Here is a 25,651-nt window from a genome sequence, read left to right on the forward strand (position 1 = left end):
TAGGTGTCGATTGTTTTATTTCGCGTCATATATAACCACACCTCTATCAAATGAGCTCGTCATGGTGGATCAAGCAGCGCGCAGCGGGTGCCACGAGGGGGCAGTTGGCACCAGGGGCCGCAGCCGAGCGCCGTTCGCTCGCCCCAGTCGGGAGGCGGTGGACGGCCCGCCTGGGCCCACTATTGGCACACGGTTAGAGCGCCGGAGATACACAGGTTAGCGGATCACGGGGCGGTACACGCAGATACACACGCGGGGCGCCTAGCCTGAGCGGGCGGCCGGCGACCGGCCGACGGGCGCCACGGAAGACGGCTCGGGGCGCCCACACCTCGCGGCGGGCACTCTATGAACACGAGCTGGTACAGGCCGCCGGCAGAGGGCGCTGAGCGCGGACCGCCTCTCCAGAGAGCGGCTCGCCGCTCTGTTCAGCGATGGCCGACACTCGGGCAGCGGGGACAACCCAGCGGCGCCGTCAGCCCCGACGGCCGACACTGATACGAGCTCAGATCTGTGCGGCGGTCACGCACGCACCAAGGCACGGGAAAGGCACCGGACTGGCGCGGGCATGGAGCGCCCCGCCTACACCTCGATCTCGAACGGCGATCCGGGGATGTTGTCGGCGCCCCAGCGGACGGCCAGAATGTGCTTGCCGCGCTCCTTGACCGTGTAGTGCACCTGGTACTGATTACGGCCCATGTGCTTGATGTGAACCTCCTCGCACGGGTTCTTGGGACCGAAACAGCCCACCCACAGAATATCCTGACCTGTGGCGCGGAGCAGAAATGGCAGGTGAGAGGGCCGAAATGAAGCGTGCCAACGGATCTGGTTAAGGTGCAGACAGCCAATACGTGTAAGTCCGGCCGATACTCCAAAGCCGAGCTTCTAGGCTTAAGGAAAGAATTGCCGACTCTTTGACGCTGACCCAATCACTCGAGCGGCATGATAATAACTAGCGCTGAGGCTGGTGCGTATATAAAATGAGCATCTGGTCAATTACTTAGCAGCTCACTACTGCCTGCTACCTAATTACAATAAGAACGCCTTTGCCACTGTGTCCTTACCTGCGGTACCGGCATCAATCTGGAACTGGTTCTGACGGTTCAGGTATGCCTTCTTCAGGCCCATGCCCTTGGACTGCACTTTGGAGGCGTCTGAGTCGAACTTGGGCAGCGAGACGACGTGTTTCTCCTGCTGTCCCTTTCGCTGTTTGGCGATGGTCTCCACCACCACTGTGGACTGCTCCTTGGGTCCCATCTCGGCCAGCTCATCGCCTGACGAAGGGTGAGGGTGAGGGTGGGGTCAGGTTAGGCAAGATAGGCTGGCTGACCCGCTGCTTTTCTACTATTATTGAGCTGTAAAAAAGTGCCGATAAAAGATGGTTGCGGGAGCAGGTTGAGAATTCTGGATACGTCATTACGGTCGATGGCGTCACCGCTCCCCAGGGTCCACCGTCATGAAGGACGGTAGCATGTGTCACTGCCACTGTTTGAGCAGCCGATGCTTTTCTTTTCATTTATAAACGCCCTCAATATTGTTCTTTTTTAGTCGGAACCCAATCACTACCTAGTTCCTACCGACATATTGGATGTATGAATATGCACTTGAGTACCTACTTATAAAAGGCACGTTCCACAAGAGCAATGACTCACAGTCTTGCCAAGATTTAAAGATTCGCCGCCTCTCTTACAACGTGCTATAAGAGCATTTATCAAGAGGCTCAGTGTGATACTCAAGTGATGCTTAAAATAGCTACTTTAAATTCCATTGACCGTTAGTGAATCAGAGCTAGGTTGAGAGTGAGTAAAACGGAAAGAAACTGGCCGTGACCGAAATAGGCTGACCCCGGGAGTCGAGGGGAGGCGAGGGATAAATGAGCCTGACAGCGCGCCCGGTTCGAGGAACGTGAGTCACACTGTGACTGTGCCAAACACAGCGGCGACTCGACGACGGCACACGGTCACATTTCACACCCGGTGGAAGTCACTGCTTCACAGGCTACAAATTGCGCTCCAAGCTAGTCGTTGGACGAGCTATAGCAACTCACACCACATTTGTCAAAGTACCACAGTCTACACCGTTTTGATAAGACGTTTCACGCTCACGCCTGGCAACGTTTAACACCCAGAGGGCGTCACAGTCTGCATTTCTCACTGTTCGAAAAGTCACGCAGCCGCTGTATTACACTCATCGCGGATAGGTATCACAGAGGTCACAGCTCCAGCAACACCCTCAAATCAGCTTCGCCCGGCATTGGTGAGTATCAACATTGCAGACTGGACGCACATGACCTCGCATATCACTGCCAACCGGCTCCAGTATACGGCACCAGTGATTGGCGCTTTTACTCCCTGATCTTAGACGCTGCACCAGCGCACTGATTCAACTGTCCACTCAGACAAGTAACGATATGCATCGCCAGGAGAAGATGCTAGAGTTTGGCACCTTTGTCCCACAGACACCCAGTCCCGCTGTCCCAGCCTTCCCAGCTCACCGTTCCTGATCCAGGCACACTGCGACTGGAACATGGCTGCCGTCACGCGGTGTCACACGACGTGACGCACACACAGGCACACACAGACACACACACGCGCACGCTGCTGCCACCCGAACGCCTGAGCCGCCACTGACAGCCGCACCACCTCTGCCCTCACATCCCTCAAAATACCGACGGACGATCGGTAAAATTTGGCAGCCCGCTGCTGGACGATCCAGGCAGAGTTGGCAGCGCTCGGTGTTTGTGCCGACACGTCATCGGGGTCTATTCGGGACGGCGGCGATACTTTTGGCGGCGCCTGCGTCACCGGGGATCCGCCGCGGCCCGCGGACGGTGTACTCAAACAGAACTCCGCTGGGTCCCTCAGATGTGGCCCGCGGTGACGGCATAGGGCTCAGGGAGAGTAGGTGCGGGATGTTATTCGACTCGGTGCGCCCGGAAGGTGAGACACGCCGCAGGCCCGAGAAAGAAGCAGTGCCCCCAAAGTGGGTTTTGCATCGATAGGAGTAGGATAGAGTTCCATAAGTGAGAACTCGTAACGTTTCAGTCTCCGCTGTACTTTCCACGCACATGATATCGAACTTCGAAGGTGCAGCATTACTCTAAATCATCTTTGATTTCATTACCATTGTTAGCGGGTACTGCATTCTAAAACAGCAAGAAGATCCGGCAGGGCAATGCTTGTAGTTCTTTTCAGCCGCAATTCGCATAGCGGGCCGGCCTTTTTGGCATTCACTTCAAGACGGTTTGGGCAACTGCTAGATCGATTTGAACAGGTGCAGGATTGCATGTGCGTTGCGAAACCAGCTCGCAGCCAAGTCTGCCGTCACCTTACCTTACTTCCTTCGCGGTTGAGACTTACGACTTGCATAAACTGAAACAGATCTTGACCGGATGATTAAGATCGAATCCAGCACAGCAGCACTCTGAGAACCCCTGGCCATAAAGAACAAGAAAAGGGAAGGCCCTAGCACACATACTTTTTTGTTCAAACCCCACCCGACCAAGTGACCAAATTAATGAGCGGACCCTGCTGGTACTTACCGGTGACCTCGACCTTGAAGGGCGAGCCGACGATGTGATAGCCGTCGTACTTGATGGCCACGTAGTAGTGGCCGGGGTTGAGTGGGGTGTAGCGCACCTTGTAGCCCTCATCGACCTCGGTACAGTCCATAGCCACCTGGTGGACCGAGGGAGAATCGAAAGTGTTAGAATCCGACACCAGGGAGATGGCTGACGTCAATTATGGTTTCCCGACTTACAGAATCTTGAGCAGTATGTACTCACACTTCATACTTAACGCTATTGTCTCAGCACACCCACGGAAACCCTTCCTCTAAGAATTCCCCGACCGTGGTCTCGCCTTGGAAGGTCCGTCGATGGTAACGCCTAGGGTGCCGGCTCCTGCGCTGCACGTGTCGATAATAAAGTCCGACTTGTGGCCGGTGTGACCCTTCTCCAGACCCTTTCCGTGCGCGTGCACGGCAGCAGGGTCGGCGTCCTGCCTGCCGATCTTCAGCCGGAACGGCGAGCCGGGCACGTGCACGCTGTTCCACTTGACGTGAAGCTGAGGGAGGACGGGAGGTGGGATCATCCGGCTAGGTGGCCTGAAAGGCCTTTAAAAGCGTGATAAAGTGAGGAGGTGATACGTATATTCGAGAACTGAGACTCGGTCGATTGTCGGATAGTACGAACTGCAGAGTAAAACTAATCAGATGAGCAGATGAGAAATTCTCTGATTTTCGACTTCCAATACCCTGAACAGAAGCACTGTTCAGCCTCGCTGACCAACCGGACCGTACCTCACTCACTCAGTCGTGTTGAAGTGGCTGTCTTGAATCAACCATCCTGAGGCCCAGCGGCAATCACACCCTTCATAAATGCCCCAGCAGCCATGTAGAATCACGTACATACCTACAACCCGCCCACCGTTCCTCACCTGGTGGATGCCGTTCTCCTTTGGCAGGAATCGGACCGAGTACGTGTCGTCGTCCAGGTAGGTGATGAAGCAGTCGTCCTCGTGGCCGCTCGGGTTGACCACCTTGCAGTCCATCTGACCCTTGCAGCCGGTGCGGTCCACAGTGAAGATGATCGGCTTGTCCACCTGGTGGGATGGGGGAGAAAGACCGAGACATACTGTGTCAATGGCTGTATGTAAATTGCAAGGTGACCGTCAGAAAATCAGAGCTGACTAGTTGATCACCCATGATAAGTTGGGTGCCGCATGCTACAAGTTGGATACAAAATAGATCTGCTTTTGCCTAGACAGAGAAATCGACTGTTAAATATGAATGATAAATAGCTTATCAAAACTTGACATATCAAAACTAGAAAATACCGATCACAGACGTTGATTTCGCAAACATAGTCAGTCATTGTGGGAAAACACAATCGCCTGATGGACTACGCTCAGATCACTGATTGACCGTCGACTGACCTGCACTCCGGCGTCGGGCAGTTGGCCCACGGTGACCTTGTGCGCGTCCTTGTTGGCCGGAGACACAAACACCTTGTACGGAGAGTCGGGGATGTGCGAGTCGTTGAACTTGATACCCACGCGGTACTCGCCTGGGGAAGGGCAGAGGTTGTCGTCAGTTCAGACTCAGGATGTTGAAAGCGAGTAAAATGAAACATCAGTAGCGGCCACTTGTGTAGATGATCACTGTTACCTTCATATAACCGAAATGTGTTAAATTGGTTGCTGGTTCTTAGATGAAGATTTTTCTACTCATGATTGTAAGTTAAACGTTCGTATTGCAAGTACCTAAGCATGCTAGATTGTCACTTTCTTTTGACATTCCGGGTCAGCTATGCATAGACCATTCGAAGCTACCACACTAAGATCCGTCAAAGCAGTTATGCAGGCACAAATCCCGCGAATCCTAACATCAACACCATCTACGTTCGTAAACAAACTTCAAGTCGCCGCTCTCTGCCAACATTTTTAGCAGAGTCATCCCCGAAAATAGCTCCGTAACGCGAACAGAAACTCGCAGTCAGTTCAGCTCCTGGTAGCAGTCCATTTACAGAATGAAGTAAACAATGGCGAACTGGGAACACGCCAGCTTGAAGACTACGCGCAGCTTCCCTCGAAACAATCCGTACGCAACATCTTCCCTGGCCGTACCTGGCTCGGAGACGACGTAGCTGATGTAGCACGAGCCGTCCTGACGGTCCTTGAAGTCGATCTCGGCCTTGCTCGGGCCCTCCACACTGACGGCGAGGGATCCGGCGCCGGCCTCTCGGGTCCACACGTTGAACTCGCAAGGACAGCCCTGCTCACCCCGCTCCAGACCGGGACCGCCGGCGTGGACGCGGTGCGCGCCGCCGTCCTGTGGGGGTACAGGTCGCACGTCAGCTCCGTGGGTCATGGTTCAAAAATCTCGCGTTGATGAGCATGTGTAGCTTAGATGTTTGAGGCCGCATAAAAGCATTGATAACACGTGTCTCAAGATCTTACAAAGACGCACGTTAAATGTTCCAAATGGTTCAAGCACCTGATTTGTAGCCATCGATATCTGAACCTCACCACAAGCTATGTGCCACTTCCGTAAACGATCGCCATCACAGCTCCCTACATGCGTCATACTTTACTGATGCGTAGGCTGTACCGGCTAACACGGGTGTACTGCGGTACAGCCTACCTCTCAGGCATTCTCCGCCGCCGCTAAACGCCACCTCTGCTGCTCCGTCTTACCTTCAGCGGTCCAACAGTGAACTGGAACGGCGACCCGGGGATGTGCACATCCCTGTAGCGCACCGACACCGTGTGGACGCCCAGCTCCTTGGGCACGAATTTCACCGCGTGCAGGCTGTCCTCGAGCTCCGAGATGGACGCATCCTCGACCACACCACCCGGAGAGGCGACAGAGGCGGAGAGCTCGAGAGCCGAGACGCCCGGCATTTTGAAGGTGAGCGCGCAGTCAGTGCCGACAGCGGTGAGGGGAGCGGCGGCACGGTCCCGCTTGATGCGCTCCGTTTGGGTGTTGGAGCCCTCGCCGGTCACCTGAGGAGAAAGGAGGAGTGTCACAGGGATGAGTGTGGAGTGACGAGTCCGTGCGAAGGGAAGGTGTGGTGAAGTGGTGACATAGCGAATACACGGATAATTCAAATAGAAAAAACGCATGATAAAATGTCTGTTGTTCGTTATCTTTCTGGCGAATTTTGTCCCACGGCATACTTCCGCGGTACTTAGTCACCACTTAGGATATCTAAAAAAGCATTCCCTTCATAACAACGTCAAGAGCCTAATGCACGGTTACGAACCTTGCAGGTGAATGGCGAGCCCTTGACATGATGGTCAGCGAACTTGAGGTTGATGATGTAGAAGCCGGGCTCCTTGGGGTTGTAGGAGACCTCCAGCTTGCCGTCTCCCTTGTCGTCGCACTTGATCTCGGCCTTGCTGGGTCCCTCCATGGAGAGGGACACACCGCCGTAGCCTGTCGACGTGGAAAGGTAACGTGACTGAGGGTGTTGTCGAATCATCAAAAGACCTTGGGAGGCATTCCTGAATTGAAACAGGTAATCGACTTTGGAAGAATGAAGTGTCCAATATTTCAAAGAAACATATGTCAAAACCCCAAATGCCTGAATTTTGAAAGTCGATGTAGGAGCATTTGAGCGAACAAAAACCGACAAAGCTGATTAAAAGTGCGAAAAGCACGCTATTGACCTCTATAAGCCACAACCTCCCATGAGTCGCAGATGACGTCTCCATCGCCAGCGCTCACCTGCAGACTTGGTGTCGATGGTGAACTTGTTTTGCTGGTGCGTCTTTCCGGAGGTCAGAGCGCTGCCCTCCACCTTCACCTTCAGGGCGTCACCGACGTCGTGCGGGCTGACCATGATCTTGAACGGCGAGCCGGCGATCTCAGTGCCCTTCTTCTTCACGGCCACCAGGTGCTGGCCGATCTCGCGGGGAGTGAACGAAATGCCTGGGGGAGCGCGGAGGGTCGTCAGAAAGAACTAACAGTGCAGTGAGATACGGTATGCTCCGAGCAGTAGGTACTAGCAGATCTTACGGGGGCGTGAGCGAAATGCCTGGGACATGATGGAAGATCGTCAGAAAAAAACCAACGATTCGCTAGCAATGTTTTTTTTTTCTTGAGCTAATCTAAGACATGTATTGCTGGTCCTCACATATAATCGTGATATTGAGGCCAGTCACACAACGGGACGTTATTTCGTGCACTGATGTGCTTTTATCGGCAATAAATAGCAGCAGTATGTGTCGTCTGAGCCAGTCTTACCCAGTTGGTCCTTGTCGAGTTTCTTGAGGAAGCACGGCTCCTCGAGACCGGAGGGCGCGGTGATTAGGGCGTTCAGCAGCTTGATGTCCTTCTCCGTCACCTTTCCGGGCAGCGTGACCTCCGACTGAGCTCCCATCGAGACCTGGTTACGCTTGCGGCCCTCGCCTGCACAAACGAAGAGACATGAGTTCAGCGCGTGGTAGAACTAGAAAGCATAGGAAAGGGCAACAACAAACAATAAAAATACGGAGAATTCGTAGTGAGCTGTTTTAAGACGACGCGTAGGGAGAGTCAGGAAGTGTTTGACTAGGAAGTAAAATTTAACTTCACAAATATATCCTGAATTACTCAGCACCCACGGTTAGCCTTTTAACTTGCTTGCTGGGACCTGTGATCTTGTTCAACCCTGCTGTCAGAGCTTTACCATAACTATTGCAAAACGATGACATTATTCGACCCGTGAACTTTCTCCGTCACTGACCTGTGACCTTGACCGGGAAGGGGCTGCCCTTGATGTCCTTGTCGGCGAACTTGACGGAGACGTGGTAGATGCCGGGCGACGTGGGCAGATAGCTGACGGACACGGTGCCGTCCTTGTTATCGTGGCAGTTGATGTCCGTCTTGCTGGGGCCCTCCACGGCCAGCGCCAGGCCGCCTGAGGGACGGGAGGGTGGGGAGGGATGGTGAGGGCGGATAGGTCAGATGCAGAACCACGGGTGGGTGCGGAGGCTGTATACACAAACTGCAAGAATAAAACAATATGAGGTTTAATAGTAGTTGTGCTACATACATGATATGTTGTGACAAACAATGTTTAGCTTCTCGAACAAAAAGGACAATAAAAATGACTACACTGCTTACAAAATAGGGAAAATATAAATCACAGAGATAAAAGGTCACCACATTGATTATCCAAACCTTGATGTTGACGTCTCAGCTGTGAAGAGATTCGCACATCACATTGCATTTTAGATACAGCACATGCGACATTATTATTCGTCAGACGTTTTTATATACCATTTAACAATTAGATTGCACGTTTCAAAGATAAACATAACGTATCGAGTTTCTCATAAAGTAACAGTATCACCAGTTTAAACAGCCAATTTAATTCTTCGAATTAGTATACACAACCAATGCATCATCGCGGCATGGTTCAACGTTTACATTTCAGCTGGTGGCTCTTCCGATTAATAAACGTTTAAGACCATGAGAATAGAATTATCCATAAGCATACTTAATCCATAATTACCCTTTAAGATCAATTAACACTTTACACACCACCTTGCAAATATGTACTAAGCAGTGAAGCTCAACAAGGGAACATGTAAGCATGCATATTGCACAGTTGATAACAGTGCATTCGTGGACCTTAACCCGCGCCCCACTGCAGGGAGGGGGGCTATTCATAGCCCTCCCTCCCGTTTTTCTGCAATAACTTCCAAACCACTTGACGTATCGACGCCAAACTTTCAGTACCTTCGGCTGCATTAATTTGACACCTTGTGTCAAAATTTAAACTTCGTAGCTACCATAGGTCGGCCGGAAATGACGTCAGAGTGACGTCATATTCGGCCGATTTTGACGCAAAACATTGAACCACGGCAATCGCTCCCAAGAGCTCATTTTTTTTAAGCTAGATCCAATTTCTTTGCATGAAAGGACTCAGAATTGACTGCGCTATCAAACTGCTATCTTGGATTTTCAAAATTTTGAAAATTTCGAAAATTTTATATAATAATATTCAAAATTTATATTTTTATATTTTTTCAAAAAGTTTTTGAGGTTTCGAAGAAACCGGAATACATGTGACAGAACGCATGCTTATGACTAACTCTAGCAAGCTTTAGCCAAATATCTTCAAAAATGGCCAAGTTATACGCATTATTGCAAACAATTCACAATTATTAATTTTTCAATTCAATTTTTCAGTACGTATTTGACATCGTACACCAATATAAATAGCAATCGTGTTCCTGAGCTCAAACTGCATCCAATAGACACCTTTTTTGTTGAAAAATTTTAACTTCAAAATTTGACCTTTTTTGACAAGTGACCTGATCTAAGCTAAATTCGACTCAAAATGACCTCGAATGACACAGACGACATCAAATTCGAAATGTATGGCCTAAATGGACCATTAAACATGTGTCACGTGACCGACGCATGATATAATATTTTCGTGACCTGTGATGACCTGACCCTGACCTGAAAATCAAAGTACAAGTTTGGTACCCTCAAGGTATCTAGAGCATGTGTTCACGATTGTGTAAAGCAAAAATGAGCCTGATCTGACTTGTAAGACGGCGGCCAAAGCCCGAAATGTGAACAAGCCAAAATGCTAATAATTTTTACTTTGACCTGACCTGTGACGTCATCGGTGACCTCGAGGTGAATGAAATTAGGTTTCGCTCGACAGTTTTTCCGGGGCTATCAGACGCCGTTTGAATTTTGACGATCGGCCCAGTAGTTTCGGAGTTAGGAGGGGGCTATGGAGAGCCCCCCCCCCCAGTAGGGCGTGTTATACGCAGACCCCAGTGGGGCGCGGGTTAAATCTAATCCCCGTGTCCTATTTCTGGACCTGCTTATTTTCAAAAGACAAGAAGTCAAAAGTGACACGTTAACAGAAGCCAAGATAACGATAACACATACCAAGCATTAATGGAGATTTCATATAATTAGCAAACAGAGCAAGTTGCAAAGTAGAAACTTCCAATTACCACTTAGACTGGTGGTCTTTTGAAAATATACGTGTTTTGGGGACCTTTCGTCGTTAGACTTATTCAAGTTTCTACAGAGTAATACCAAACTAACACAGCAACAGTTATACTTCAGTGACTAAATTTGATGAAACGCAAAAATAATGCAACAGTCAATTAGTTGATCTACATCAGAATACAGTCCACGAGAACATCCAATCTCTTCATTCAACTCTACGAGTAAAGATTCGAAGGGTGACAAAGGAAAATACCATGAGGCAAAACGGTACTTTGCAAAAATGTATCAAAGAAACACGTTTCACTATATACTACACACTGATAGGCACTACATCGTATGTTCAGATCTCCAAAAGTCTCGACGCCAATAGACAAAACAGTAGGGTTTTGACAGCAGCTGGGGAAAAGCTCGGCCAGTGGAGAGGGCAGCGGCAGCAGTGGGAGTCGGCAGTTCAGCCCAGCGCCTCCCAGGTGGCAGCACTGTAGCGGGCGGGCCGCACGGCGGCGGCAGCATGCCTAGAATCGAGAGGAGAATTTACCGCGGCTGGTGGCGCTACCTGAGCCGGCATCCTTGGTCGACACGGTGAAGTTGGCCGGCTCGCCGGTGATGCCATAGATCAGGCCCGGTCCGTAGGCGGTCACGTAGCCGCTGGAGATGGAGTCGACGTGGAACTTGAACGGAGAGCCTGCGGGACACACAAGGTCGTCCGGTACTCAGTACCGGAACGTGTTGGAGATTTTCGGTTTTCTTTAGTAGATCTCAAGAAATGACTAAATGATCTATGAGCAATTCCTTATCCGCATCAAAATGCTAGCCGAAAGCCACTGCACAGTGCAACCATATGAAAACGTAGCTACTAACTATCGGCCTGTACCCAAACAACAAGTCTGTAATTGAGTCCATTTATGAGGTCATGTTTTTTGTAATTTGACTATTTACTGCCCTTTCAATTCCCTACAAGCTGTGTTTTCGAATCAGTTGTTCCTATCTGCAAATAAGCGACAAAGGAATAAATAGTAGGAGTGTGTTGTGCGCTTTAGGCAAATAATTTGTGAGGAGTCTTTCTAATATCACGATTTTGTTTCATACCATTAAAAGCACCATTAATAATGCGGGGAAATTTATCATCCATGCATGTTTCTCGATTTCACTTCTCTCTCCACACAAACAATAAATACGAAAGCGAACCAAGTCATAAATCTTTCAGCTAATCGCTCTTCCTCTCTCTTCCCTAACGAGTCACCCCTTCCCTCTACCCTGCCACCTCCCTCCCTCTACCCGCCGACAGCAGGTCTCCTGGCGGTGCTAACCTCTCCCCACCCTCAGATTTAGCTGGCGCCGCTGAAAAACAGCTCGTTTTCTTCACGGGCCGCCGTCGGGAGCAGGTGCGCAGCTTCCCTATAAATAGCTGCCTCCGGAGTCTGCCTGGCATCGGCGCTCCAGCGCGCTGGAACCAGCCCGGCGCGGGACGGGGGCGTGCTGGCTGGTGGTCCCAGCCCACCAAACTGAGTCCGACCGGCCGATCCTGACCCAGTCCCCGGCTCAAGACCAGATATTCCTACCGGTTATTGGTCACTGGGGCTATAAAGATTTTGACATCGGATTGCGATTGCAGTCATGCTGAGCCCCCAGGAAGTTATAGCTAGCCTCTAAATGTTGTTCCATCTGAATATTGGGCTGTTACCAGTCAGCCGACGCCTTCCGAACGTATATACCCAAACGTACTCCGGGAGCACTTACCTTGCACATGCTCTCCATTGTACTTGACATTGAGCTCATGGACGCCCTCCTCCTTAGGCTCGTATTTGACGGAGACGGTTCCGTCGCGGTTGTCCTGCACCACCACGGCGTCCTTATTGCCGCTCGGCATCACGACTTCGGCTGAAAACAAATACAGACAAACACAAACACTGTCACATTGTCCTACACCACATCACGACTTCGGCTGTAAACAGACACAGACAAACATAATTACATTGACCTGCACCACATCACAACTTCGGCTGTAAACAGACACAGAACGCAAACGTAATCAGTAATCACATTGCCCACCAACTCGATTTCGTTGGATCCTCACCGCGCTCTTGTTGTTGCAGTTGCGTATCGCGACTTCGGTCGCATAAAAAACGTTACATTTTTTATTGTCCTACACCTTCTCCATAGGGGCAGGCATAGCTTTTTTGCGGCTTCTTAGCGTCGCATGCCGCTCCTTCAAGAATAGGATTTCGATAGCCATCACTAATTTAAAGGTACCGGAACATAACAATTTAATGCAACATAAATCCCTAGATGCAGTAAATAGATGATAAGTTAGTGTTTCCGTCAATTCTAAAACGTAGTTTCCAACGTTGTTGTATCAATTCCAAGAGGTGAGTGAAATAAGCGCCGTTTTAACGTACGTTAAGTCGTGCGGCACAGCATACTTCCAGGCGCCCACAGATGCTGCTACCTAGGGACGGCTATATGAACTACAGCGGCACGCGGCCATGGGAGATATGATAAATGTGCTGCCTGCAGTCACTTTGAACAAGAACCAGAACATTACCAAGCTATTGTGGGTGGCATTTCAAGGCAGTGCTCACAGACCCATCAAGAGGCTTATGTGCAGCTTCTTGGCCCATGCAGTGTTACTTTACTGCCTCGCGGTCCATTTCGTGTCAAATGGATGATGTAAACAGATTATCAATGATTATCCTATCCAGCCCATTTCTGGGGCCCTGTGTTCAATAATGGACTCGCCATACCACACAATCCGATAGCTCAGTGGCAAAGGTCGCTAGTAGGTCTCACCGAGCACATTATCGTTCTCGGCTAATGCCCTCTAACCATCCGGTAAATGTCTCGCGTGGCCGAACGAGCAACTCGTTTCAGTGGGACGTCTCGGCGGCGCATACCGGGCCCAGTGATGGCCTGCTGCCACGGCCGGTTCAACCGCACTGCGTCTCTGAGTTCTACTGCGGCAGTGACGCGACTCTGCCCAGGAACTCATCCGGCAAACATCACAGACAGAATGAAGGGAGGGCACGGCTCCACATACCGGCAACTCGAAATGGTCCGGCTCGGTACGGCAGAGTGAATGGGTGGCACGGCGGTAAACACGGTATGGCGGGACTGGCACACAATATACTGGTCTTGCGCTTGGCTGTAAATTTCAACGACATTTTTGCCAACCTATTTTCCATTTTCATGACTAATGTCCGCGGGTGAATATCAGCTGAATTTGATTTGAATGTATCGGGTGATCCTAACGGTTTTATTGTTGTCATTTTATTTGATATAGCTGATTTCAGACAGCTGAAGCTCACCACTCAACAGCGTTTGAACTTTCTATGGCTTTCGTATCGCATTGATCATGCGTCTTTTTAAATAAAGACTGAAGCAATTATCTAACTTACTGAAGTATATACACTATACAGACTTTTGCATAAAATGGAACGTCTGTCATAGACAGACAGAATGGACAGGCATAACAATAAACAATTGGCTGAAATCAGCGGATGAACTGATACTAGAAAACCACCTGGCACAGTCAGATATTCTGATGCCAATTGCCAGGCTGACTGGCATCAAGTGTTAACATTATATGCGCCAGATTTCTGACACAAAAGAGTACCTGACTTCTCTTTGCCCGTCTGGCACCACATGCCAGTCTGACACTTCCAAACTGACTGCCGACACCCACCTTCTTTCACCCTGAATATGTCCGCCGTGTCTTCTAGTTCGATACACAGCTCGAATGGCTGACCCAGGACAAAGTGCGGCTCTTCGTCCTCAGCCATACCGACGGCGCCTCACACCGGCCCGTGCCACCCCTCACAGATGGACGGCTGACCGCTGGGCAGGTCACGGCACCGGACAGCCCCCGCCGAGTCTGGTGTCAGACTGACCCGCGCCCTCCCTCACCGCAGACATCGCCAGTGGTGGGAGGAGGATTCCCTCTAAACGTACGAGACCACAACCATACCGTTCGTCTGATCCACTCTGCCAATGCCGCTGATCAGCGGAGCTTAGAAAACAGTCTGGATCACCGCCCGGAGAGCGAAGGCGGATACATGGGTGTAGGAAAACTAAAGTGACTAAGAGGCCCAAGGCTGGATTTGAACGGTGGTGAGCTAACATTACAACAAGCCTCCAGATGAGGAGTAGTTGTAAGCTGCAGAGGTTTCTGAGCCGCAGCAGCAAGAATAAGGATGACTCAGATGTAAGAACGAAGGGAGGCATGCTTTAGAAATGATGACGACGGAACAGCGTGGCCAATTTACGCGTCAGAGACTGACGCGCATATTAATCTGCAGAATGTTTTGGAGACACGTTAGTAATCATTTACCTTGCGTTTGTTTGACAGCAACATGATTTGAACGTCGACGTCAAACATGCGTCACATCGTGTATGTTAACCCTCGCCGGCCCCCCCCCCCCATAGGGTTTTTTCGCGATAGCTCCGAACACGCTGGCGATAGAGAGCTGAAACTTGGCATACCTGACCTTTGATCCAAGCCGGATCTTTTGACACCAACCGCATTTTTGGGTCAGGTCAGGTCACTGACCTATGACGTCATAAGTGAACCTCTGCACGGTCTTCAGATGTCGCAACTTCGCAACGCTCTCACTGCCAGAGGAGATGTCACAGGGAAATGAGACTTGCAGGATCTAGTATCCATTATGAGTCCCACAACTTGTATATCTCGGATTTTTCCTAAAGGTCATATGAGGTCAGGTCATTTTCGTGACCTCACCATTATAAGTCAATGGGGAAAAATGAAAACTGCTATTCTGGCGCCGAGAACGATCTCCAACTATCTCAAGCACACAGAATCGTGATTTGATGCACTCCTTGCAAGGTTAGATGCGTCACTTTTGCAATGTTGACCTTGCGTGACGTCATTTATGACGTCATCAAGGTCATATTAGTTTTTCGTCAATAACTCTTGATCAAATTGAGCTAGCGAGTCGGGAAAGCCACCAATGGACTCAGGAAGACCTGCCGAATCGAATGATATGCGACATGACCTCTTTCGACCAACTTCGTGACCTGGGGGTGCTGACCTGACCTTGACCTGAGGTCAACACCCCAAGTTGACCTGACCCAGACAAAAAGTATATCATTCGACGCGCCTGAGCGAGACGAACACGATGCTGCCAAAATCGGCGCTCTGCGACCGTTTTTTGCGAAGTTATTCACCAAAAACTGAACCGTACCTTGGGGCACTTGACCTGGCCTCAGAGGTCACCGGTTGACCTAGGACCTTAAAATCGGGTACCAATCTCTGCGTCTCGTAACGGCGCACACGCTCGTTTTTTCCGCGACGCGCTAGCTCCACCAGGGGCGAAACGGCGAGGGGGGTCGTACCCGCCCCCCCCCCCCCTCGGCCGGCGCGTATGTAGAAAACCAATAGGTCCGGCGAGGGTTAAATTCCACCCTCCTGATGATACGAATGTTGTGTCAGATGTCAATATTGATACAGGACGCGATGACCAGCCCAAGCCTAGCCAATCTGTCAGACGCTGGATCTGTAGAAACGTTTATCGAAATGTTATTGGCAAGTGTTGAATGCTTGTGCATGAGAACTATTTTGCTTTGTAAGGAAAACAAAGAGAGTAGCTAGTTGTTAACGTGTCTACAACAAAGTATCAACGACGCATGCTTGTTTATCGTGTTTCTCTAGATGGTTTGTGTGACTAGACATGAAACCAAACCAAAAAGAAGTCTACCTACATGCGTTCTATGTTTATGTGACGTTGTTTTCTTATTTACCTGTAACACGTCCTCCTGACGAGGGCAGAGGAATGCCACTGAGCTCTACTGGTCGGAAGCTGCGCTGTTCAGGAACCGGCGAGCGCAGAGAGTTGTACGCATTCAGTTGCTGGGTCCGAGAGGCAGTCACCGGTACCTCGGCCTGCGCCTGAAACCAACAAACACGGAAGATAGGGTTAGGTCGAGAGAATTATCTGGAGGGAGGCAGGGTGGAAAGGAGGGCAAATAACAATTGGAGTGGGGATAGGAAGCTAGGCGAGAATTTGTAACAAAAATCCGGCCACGAAGTCGAAGCAGGATCGGAACCACAAGAGTCAGAATTGTCTGGCTGGTCATATACCTAGTGCATAGTGGTTAGTGCATATTGCAACAGCAGCCTGCAGCCGCGTACATACAAATATCACGTAGATAATACGATATGTCGAGCTCTGAATGCGGACAAACTTGCTTTAGAAAGGTGTTGAACTTGATTGTCAATAGTTGGTGTTTACTGTTTATATCACCACCCATCGGACACCACGCGCTCTTGTGCTGCTCCAAATTGAGCAGCAATACCAAAGTATAGCATTGTCGGCGAGTAAATAAACCTGTTGTACAGCGGTCGAAACAGACTGTAAATAAACCCGCAACAATTCCAACACTAATGGCAATAGGATAAATAAGCAATGTGTTCCGTCAGACCACCTACGTCAATCATGAGTTAAATCGATCCTCAAAAGACCCCGAAATGCCCCGCCAGTGCCGTTTATTTTTTGCTCAGCCTTCTCCCTCTGCTCTTTAAATACCTGGTCTGCTGATGTCTGCCCCTCCTCCCTCTCTTCCCCGCCCCTTCTCCGGTGTCGGGTCTGTTTGATCACCGGTGCGCCTCTCTCAAAGAGACGCCCCGCTGCCTCTGTTGTCTTTAGTCGGTCGATGTGTTGCTGCTAACAGCCCAGGCGGTCCCACCGGTGCGGTGCGGAGGAGCCGCCGGCGGCCGCTCGCCACGCTTTCTGGTGTTGTATTGTCGACATGAGTTATGTTAGTGAGCCTCTCATGACCTGGGACACAAAACTCTACCTGACATAAGTCCGCCGCGGCGGAGGGCGAGGCGGCGGGGCGGGGCAGAGCGTAGCCTGACCTAGGACAGCCACTTCCAGCTGACACCCGGCCAGCTTCTGAGGGGGAGTTGACAGATGGCAGCTGACAAACGGCCCACCTGCGTGCCGTCTGTCACACCTGACACGTGATAAGTCAACGATAAAAACGCAGGGAGCGGCGGAGGTGGGCGGCGGGGTAAATTCCACTCGGTGCCGCCGGCCAAAACGGGGCTAACGTGCGAGCCACAGACAGAAACGAGAGCTACATTGGGAGCCACTGCTTTCTTTTACATTTTGTAATAATCTGATTTTAGCAGACAATTAAAGAATTTCAATTAGCTTGAATAAGAGTCAGAAACGGCACAAATTTAGGGATTCTTTGAAATTGCTCCGACTAACTTAACTGAAAGAAAGGACGTGCGCAAAATTCTGATGACTTGTTCAGAACAGTTGGTACTGACATACAAATTCCTCGTCCATACCTCCCCGATCAGACGTTCGCGGTTCTTTGATCAGTGCCGTTGATGGCGTAATGGACCACTGACGGACGTCATGATACGCCGACAGCAGTCACGGAGGATGACAGACGCCATGGGCGGGCGGTGGTGACGGTCAGGATGACAGCTACTATGGAAGGGCACGGTGGTCATCACCGGACGTCACTGTCACCCAGGTTATTTCGTTGTCAATAACGCAGCGGTGGCTTGTTTGTACAGACCAAACTGCTGGCAGGCATTGCTCCTTAGGTCTAAAATAGAGATCAATTACCGACCGCCGAGACGATCAACCGAGCTTTAGCGAGCTCCTCTAAACCGAGCGGAACATTTATACGGTCGCTTCCCTTATTATAAAATGAAAACAACGCTCCAATAAAAATAAATTAAGTATCGTACCGTGCCACAAAGCAGGGGTGATAATGCTGGTTTACTGCTGCCAACATAAATTGGGAAAAATGAGCCGAGTGAGAACATAAACGTCTAAAGCAGCCGTCTCATATTCGTAACACAAGCTAAACGGATACATAATGGTAGTCATAATGGACATAATGGTAGTGGTAGTGAAATGGTAGTCCCGACCATTTCACGTCAGACAACTATCTGACTGAGTTGGTGGTATTCTGTATTTTGAAGCAGCTTAACAGCTTCTAAATCACTCTTCCAATGGTGTGTGAGAACTACTCGACATTTCTTTTGAAGCAGATGTTCATTCGGGCGCCGTTTTTTACTCTTTGGATAACGATTGACGATATTTTATGAACTGAAAGTGCTGGGTAAGTTTACAAGCCATGCAAAAAAGCGAGTGATGTATTTAAAGTTACAACGACCATAACTACCTAGAGGAGACCCTGACCAGTCGAACTCGTTGATTATTGGTGAAAACTGGAGCTAGCACGCTTGGCACAGCTAGCAGTGGAACCGATAGGAATTTCTTGGCAATCGTCAGCCTCTCTAACGTGCCTGCAGGCTGCTGGGGCCGATTTGTGGTCTGTCATCTGGTGCAATCTGGAACCGCTGATTTCAGCGTTTCTGGATAGATGCATAAGGAGTGGAAAATTTTCAACGTTATGTAACGGACAAGTCGGTTCAAACTTTTGATCGGATTCGCTAGGACGATTTCGCCAGGTGCCGAGATACGACCCACTCAGTGCGGTACTACAAGTGTCACAAATTTGCTGACATGAATGCATGGAATGAGAAACACAAAGGGTAGGTATATAAAAAGTGATACACCCTTGAAATCCGGCATCTGGCGATAAAATTTCACTCGTCGCATGCGGTTCTCCACCCCGTTTCGGTCGAACGGCACCGTTTCAGTTTACAAAATGTCCTGTCGGTCAATCAGTGGCCGAACCAGGTCCTAACCCATTCTAGGCTCCCGGCCAATATCTTAACCAGACCAGCGGGCACGCGGCAGGGAGGGCGCCCGGTTCTCTGCCAATTTACAACAGGAGCCGACAATTTACAATGGGCAGACTCCAGCCGGGCTTTCAGTTGGAGGTCGAGATATATACTGAGCTGGCATACCAGCACGACACCCGTGCCAACGATGAAATGGATGCAGGCATTCCGTTATGCAGTCACATATATTGAACAGGGCTAGTAGCATTGCCCACTATCCAGTCCACTTAGTGAAAACTTAACATCATTCTCATTGTAATTTTTCTTCAATAACTTGTTTTAACATATTCCTGGATACAAAACGTCTGTAAAAACGAAGCGTTTCCTTTACACTTTTACATTGTCGTTGAACTCAATTACTTTTGAAAGGCGTACTTCGTACAATCTGATGTCTCTCTCATAAAATGGAAAGTTTTGTTAAGATGAATAAGCTAGGAAATCAGCACCCGCTATGATTGCTATAAAATGGTTAAAGCTTTGTTAATTGCACAGAGCAGAGGCAATCATAAGCCAATACAAATGTAAAGACATTAACGATGGTGCTCTGTGTGTAAATGCAATTCCGTAACAGCCAATTTCGAATAATAAAATACAACTGCAAAATAGCTCTTACTAAGGCCGTATATGTCCTTACTACCTAGAGTGAATACACATTTATGCAGATCTAATTTAATCAAAGTTTACTATGAAGACAAGCGAATAAATATACCTAAGCCAGGGAATGCTTTCGAGCCAAAAGCCTCAGCCTTGCGCCAGGGAAAATTGCTATTTCGTTTGGTTGACATTTCAATGGCCAAGTCGTCGCTAGTTAAGCGGTAAAAATAACCTCCTCGAGTGCAGCGGAAATAATTAGCGATGGTCCAGAAGACATGGTCAAGGTGCTTATCGCGCAAACGGCGGCGCCGTTTCCGGAGACGAGTTGGCAAAAGAGGGACCGAACTGCTGGGGATAGAGGGTGACGTGGACTCGGAGGAGATTAACTTGATTGCCTCATTAAATCATGTAAGCCATTTAAACCTGGCTCAGTGGTGCTCAGCAGGTTATATTGGGACAGTGAAAGGTTAAAGGCTGATCCCACTGCCTCCAGGAATGATGCAAGGACCACTGTGAATTCACGCTCGGAAGCAGCCTAGATATGTGACATACATACATCAGAGTGCGTCTCGAAGGTCATGACGAGCTTAAAATGCTTCATTTCGTGTTCAGTCTATATTCTACGCGTAGCAATTTTGTTAAATCCATATCTCAATAAGCAAACATGCTGTGGTACTCCTTTCAGCCACTCGGCTCGATTTGGCCAGATGCGAGGCTCCGTGGCGCTGAATTTACGATCGTTCCACCTCTCTCCTCCATGACCGGGTCAGCGATCGCGTTCCAATGTCAAGTCCTGGACGGCGACCAGCTAATGGCGGTTTCAAATTGAGCCCAGAGCAGACAAATTTGACAGCTTCTGGCAAACTCCGGACAAGATCGATAGTGTTCACATGACTGCAGCACGGCAAGGAAAATATAGGTAGGGTTGCCTTCAGTGACAAAAAAGCTAATTCTGAATGAGAGATGTCAGATTAAAAATAATTTTAGCCAGTTGCGATGGGATATCTCATCTGAAATATGATACTGTCCACTATTGTGCCTCTTTGTTCATCGTTGGGTGACTTTTCACCACCGCACACTGCACCGTACTCGTGTTAGTGCAATAACTTATGGACCATAGGGGGAAACCATGCAGCTGCAAAATAGGGGCAAACGTTTGTTTGAATTTGTTAAAAATATAATTATTTGTACAGTTGGTCTAAGAATGTGGTACTGTTAAGCACGTGTAACTCCTGACACAAATGACTTTTAATTTGAATATTTTAATTTGAATTAGAGTAGACAATATCTCAATTAAAAAGCAATGGTATATCTTTTGCATGTTATGTTGTGGCTATAAATTAGCCCCAATGGCCATTTTATTCTTTATTAATATTCCGGAATGACCAATATAAGATATAGGAGCACGCATTGCTCGTAGAACACATTTTACTCAAAGCACCAGTCCAAGCGTCCATTGGTCACCTTTCTCTAAAACACCTCTCTTAGACAGATGTAATCTCTTCGAAGGGCGGTGCAAATCTTGTTTGACAACATGCCAGCAGCGAAGGAAATTAAAGCGACTGTGATTACTGGATCTCGAAGTCGCAAATGTTGCTACTGTGGGTAAGCTTGCATGGGTAGGAATGGTTGGAGGAAACCACTATGTATTTGGGAACACCAGTCAACACCACTATGTATTTGTGTTTCTTGAATGCAATAAATAAAAAATCAATACTGATTTGCAACTATTATCCAGTTAATTCCACGTGAATTTTAGAAGAAATAAGTAGTTCGAGCCCTTGAATCGTAAAATTAAGTTGAACGTTTGGCCACATCTCAAATACGCTTTAACCCTATTCCTGGCGGGCTCCGCCGGGACAAGAAACTGGCGGGGGGGGGGGCCGATTCGGCCCCCCCCCCTGAGATCTCGAGAACGAAGCAAGATAGCGACAAACGGTAAACGGCATCGGATACGCACGGTCAAGATCTACAATTTTTACCAAGGTCATTTTCAGGTCAGGTCAAAGATGACGTCACAGGGGTCGAAAAAGTCAAAATGGCGGCGCTAGATATGGAGAGAGTTTTTCTCGAATAACTTTCGAATTAGTCAAGATAGGAACAAACTAAGGGCATCATCGTGATCCTCTCGTCAATCCGCATCGAATGATATATATTTTGACCTCGCAAGGTCAAGGTCAAAGGTTGACCTCAGGTCACGTGACCTCGAGGTCATCATGTATATCATTCGATGCGTCTTGACGAGCTGAACACAATGAGACCATCCACGCGTCTGTATCTTGTTCCTGTACGGAGTTATTGGCCAAAAACCTTTGGTGACCTTTGATGACGTCACATGACCTCACAGCTGCCCAACAGCAAAACAGACCTCAAGGTAGTGAAGGTTGATCGTATATAAAGTCATGTATGGTATATGGGGCCATTCCGACCCGTTTTAGTGGTAAAAACAGGGAGTTGATTTTTCCCCCATTGACTTATAATGGGGAGGTCGCGAAACTGACCTGACCTTAGGTGACCGATATCAAAATTCCGAGATATACAAATTGCACATACTGGTTCCTAACTAAAGCCTGAAGAGAAGAAATTGATCGGTCAAAAACTCTAGCTCTGGCGTGATTGCAAACTTTTCTGAGGTAGGGTCACCAAACCGCCTCTGGTGACCTGACCTGAGGTCAGATCAACTCAAAATTTTCAGACATGTTGCGTAGAAGCCTTTTAGGAAAAGTCAGAAAATTTGAGCTTCCTAGCTCAACGCGTTTGGGAGAAATAACCAAAAAACCTCAGGGGGGGGCTCCTGAGGCCCCCCCCCGCCAGGAATAGGGTTAAGGGTAATAATTTTGTCGGCTTCCTGATCAGTTCCAGGTTTAGGACATTCCCATGTCATCGTGTTTTATGATGAGCTACAAAGCAGGGAACTAGGCTACATCAAAGTTTCCCTTTACATTAGCACCGACTAATGATCAGCAGTTTATGGGGATGACCCGTAAAGCAAATCTTCACCTACAGACCAGCCTGGCGTTAGTAACCAAGACGTTACGTGTTTCATGTGTAATGTCGGAGGACACCGCCGCTGCCGGCATGGTTACCTGCTGGGTCCGTGTCAGCCGGCACGTGCAGGAAGTCCGCTCTCAGCACCGTCCCGGTCCCGCACACGGTCGCGCTGGTCCGTGGGTCCCTCCGATACCGCCAGGGGTCAGACAGGCCAGACCAGCGCCGCCGGGTACCGAAACGGACCGCCCCAGCGCCGGCGACCTGCGCGCCACCTGCCCGAAACCCCCAGCCCAGCAGCGGGCACGCCCATTTTTCCAGGCGGGGACCCCGGGAACAGGCCGGAGGCTCGGTGCCAGCCGCTGGCATCCGTCCATAGCGGTGTTTCTCATATTACCAATCTACGGAATGCTCAACAAGAGAGCGATTGTGGCGGTGAAACGGCGCTGGGATTGGAAAAGAAGTACGGGCCAAAAATACAGCTTTTAGCATATTTTCAGGGAACATGGATGTGTTCGTTGTGTGTTTGTTTGGAGAACATGATGTGTTCCATATTACTGGGGTGTTCCATATTACGTTCACCTTCTTCTTTCTCTTATATTACAGCAAGTAGTGCTCACTCATTCCGGGCCATCTGCTCTAAGCTACATCCTCCGAAGCAGTCAATAAAAAGAAAAGAGGATCATCGCCAGACAGCATTGTAGCGCCACCAGCAACAGGAAGCGGCACAGCATTACAAGCGCTGTCCTCCAGCCAGCGTCCTCTGTTAGAGGTGGCGTCAGGTGACAGTCAACGCACCAGCCCTAAACCCTCAGCGGGAGTGGTCGGCCGTCCTGATTCCTTCGTTCGAGGGACCGAAGCAGCGGCGGCGGGGGAAGCATCTCCATTGTCGAGCAGTCCCAGCCCGGCGGTACGGTATAGCCAGACCTCGTCAGGGCACTGTTTCACGGCACTGCGCTGCGCGCGCTGCGGTTTATTGGGTTTCCATGAAAGCATCAACAAACTCGGACGCTCGCAACGCTGAAGAGGCAAGCCGAACCAGTCTCAAATGCCGCACTAATACAGCAGCGCAGCGCAGCGCACTGCAGCGTCAGGCCGTGGAACACCGCCCAGGTAGCCGCGCCTGGCTGCCGGGCGGCGCCCGGCGGTGCTCGGCGCTGCCCGGCGGCTGTCAGCCCCAGCTCGACCGGACGGCCGTCGACAGGCGCACCGAAGGCCGGCAGCGCGGTGCGGTCGCTCCACAACGCCCGTGTACCGCCCGGGGCAGAGCTGGCCCCGCTGCCAGAGCTACTGACTTGGTAACAACTAAGGAGGGAGTTTGCAGACATTGGAATGGTAACAATGGTGAGATGGAGGTAATATTCGGTACTGACCCAGTAACCAGCTAGACATTGTCCCGGCATTTTTTAAATAGAGATAGCATAGTGGAGCACCATTGAGGCCTGGCTCGTGGTTATGTAAGTCGCTATCTTCAAATGAGACTAACCCAAGTAACTATGCAGTTTGACCTCGAGTCGCTATGGAAGGCCCCAACTAGTGCTTCCTCAGCCCTGAGCCATCCCCCGATAGCCACCTTCTTTACATGTTCATCAATTCATTCCAGCTCTACCGAGCTCACCTCATTCTGAATCCTCTCGAGTGTGCCCGGTCCCCGCCACTCGACGTGTGACAGTTTGAGGCCACACAGATAGGCAGCGACCGGTGTGTGCCAGACGGAACCAATGTAAATTAGCACAAATAGTCCTGTTTACCGCGGGCACAAAAACTGCAGGCATCCCTGACATGCGCGCTGGTAGCGAGTATTTATAAACAGGTTGTAGAAACGATAAACGAAAAAAGTTTGTGCATGCAACAAATTGCGTAGGGTAAATAATATAATGACGTGACAAGACGTGCCTACATTTTTACTGAGTTTCACCTTGGGAGTGTTTCACTTAACTGACCTCTGAAAGTGTTACAATGACTGGGACGGCGATGTCTTGTGACTTGTGATGAAGAAAGCGTGCTTGCATGAAAAGTGTCGTCTTGTGTATTACTTCATAATTTCACTGCGTGCTAAAACAGGTTCTGATTAACGATCAAATATCTGTGTCGGAAACAGGCAACAACAGAATCCCTGTATTTTCCTAGTATTTTCAACACGGTACCTGACGTCTTCCAGCGCAGCACGAGCACTAAAAGACGTCACATGCCATCGCGGCGGGAGATTGGTGTAGTGCGGCACAGCATGCCCGCAGTGTGCAGGCGTTACACAGCTGCAGCCATCTGTTGACAACTATAGGAACCACGCCGCTCGGTGCGGCCCAGCGTTGTGACGACCCGCTTATGGGCGTTATCATTTGTGCCGCGGTGTATCTTTCATGGCCACCTTCCGCAGACCGTCCACATCTTCTTGCGCGCAATACCAGCCGAAGAGAGCCAACAGCGTCCGCCATCTAGGAAATACAATGCCGAAATACTTCCCATGGTTACACGAAGAACTTGGCACAAGCTCTTTCTTGACGATGAAAACCGGCGCTCTGAATTCGAACCCGTCCGAACCATAATTACCGACCGTCCTGGAACAAAACCAGTCCGAGACTGCTCGAACGCTGCGCGCCCGTACAATGAACCTGCCTATAGGAACAACAAGCCGGTGTCGGGAGCACACAGGGCCCGCATTAAGCCGCCGTTTTAGCACACAGCGCATCTGTATAAGGCGCTGGAAAGACGCCAAGCAGCTGCAAACATGTCTGACACGCTTCGGAAGGCAAAGATCAGTCGAGCCATTAGTCCTATTCGTTAGCCGTTTAGATTATCTCCAAGGAAATAAATGAAGATCAGTTGGACTTTCAATTTAGGCAGTATAGCTCACCCTAGACCTGGTTAAAGCGAAACGAG

At 49.7% G+C, this 25,651-nt stretch overlaps 1 protein-coding gene across 2 annotated transcripts in view; it reads right to left on the reverse strand.

Annotated features, from left to right (window-relative positions):
- The window catches only part of LOC122367488 (filamin-A-like), a 58,628-nt gene continuing 32,977 nt past the window's right edge, over positions 1-25,651 (reverse strand). The window contains exons 25-39 of one of the 2 annotated variants that reach the window (XM_043340599.1): positions 16,216-16,363; positions 12,202-12,342; positions 11,000-11,146; positions 8,225-8,398; positions 7,744-7,908; positions 7,225-7,428; positions 6,761-6,933; positions 6,192-6,500; positions 5,622-5,826; positions 4,932-5,062; positions 4,434-4,598; positions 3,858-4,061; positions 3,539-3,674; positions 1,062-1,271; positions 1-764 (exon numbers count right to left, since the gene is read on the reverse strand). In XM_043340599.1, the coding sequence (XP_043196534.1) occupies positions 580-764; positions 1,062-1,271; positions 3,539-3,674; positions 3,858-4,061; positions 4,434-4,598; positions 4,932-5,062; positions 5,622-5,826; positions 6,192-6,500; positions 6,761-6,933; positions 7,225-7,428; positions 7,744-7,908; positions 8,225-8,398; positions 11,000-11,146; positions 12,202-12,342; positions 16,216-16,363 (2,697 nt within the window). In that variant the 3' untranslated portion in view covers positions 1-579. The remainder of the gene's footprint in view (positions 765-1,061; positions 1,272-3,538; positions 3,675-3,857; positions 4,062-4,433; positions 4,599-4,931; positions 5,063-5,621; positions 5,827-6,191; positions 6,501-6,760; positions 6,934-7,224; positions 7,429-7,743; positions 7,909-8,224; positions 8,399-10,999; positions 11,147-12,201; positions 12,343-16,215; positions 16,364-25,651) is intronic. The other variant, XM_043340597.1, reaches the window with a different exon arrangement.

This window comes from Amphibalanus amphitrite, unplaced genomic scaffold (genome assembly GCF_019059575.1).
Source record: "Amphibalanus amphitrite isolate SeventyFive unplaced genomic scaffold, NRLGWU_Aamphi_draft 000873F_arrow, whole genome shotgun sequence".
In the NCBI taxonomy this organism is placed as follows: domain Eukaryota; kingdom Metazoa; phylum Arthropoda; class Thecostraca; order Balanomorpha; family Balanidae; genus Amphibalanus; species Amphibalanus amphitrite.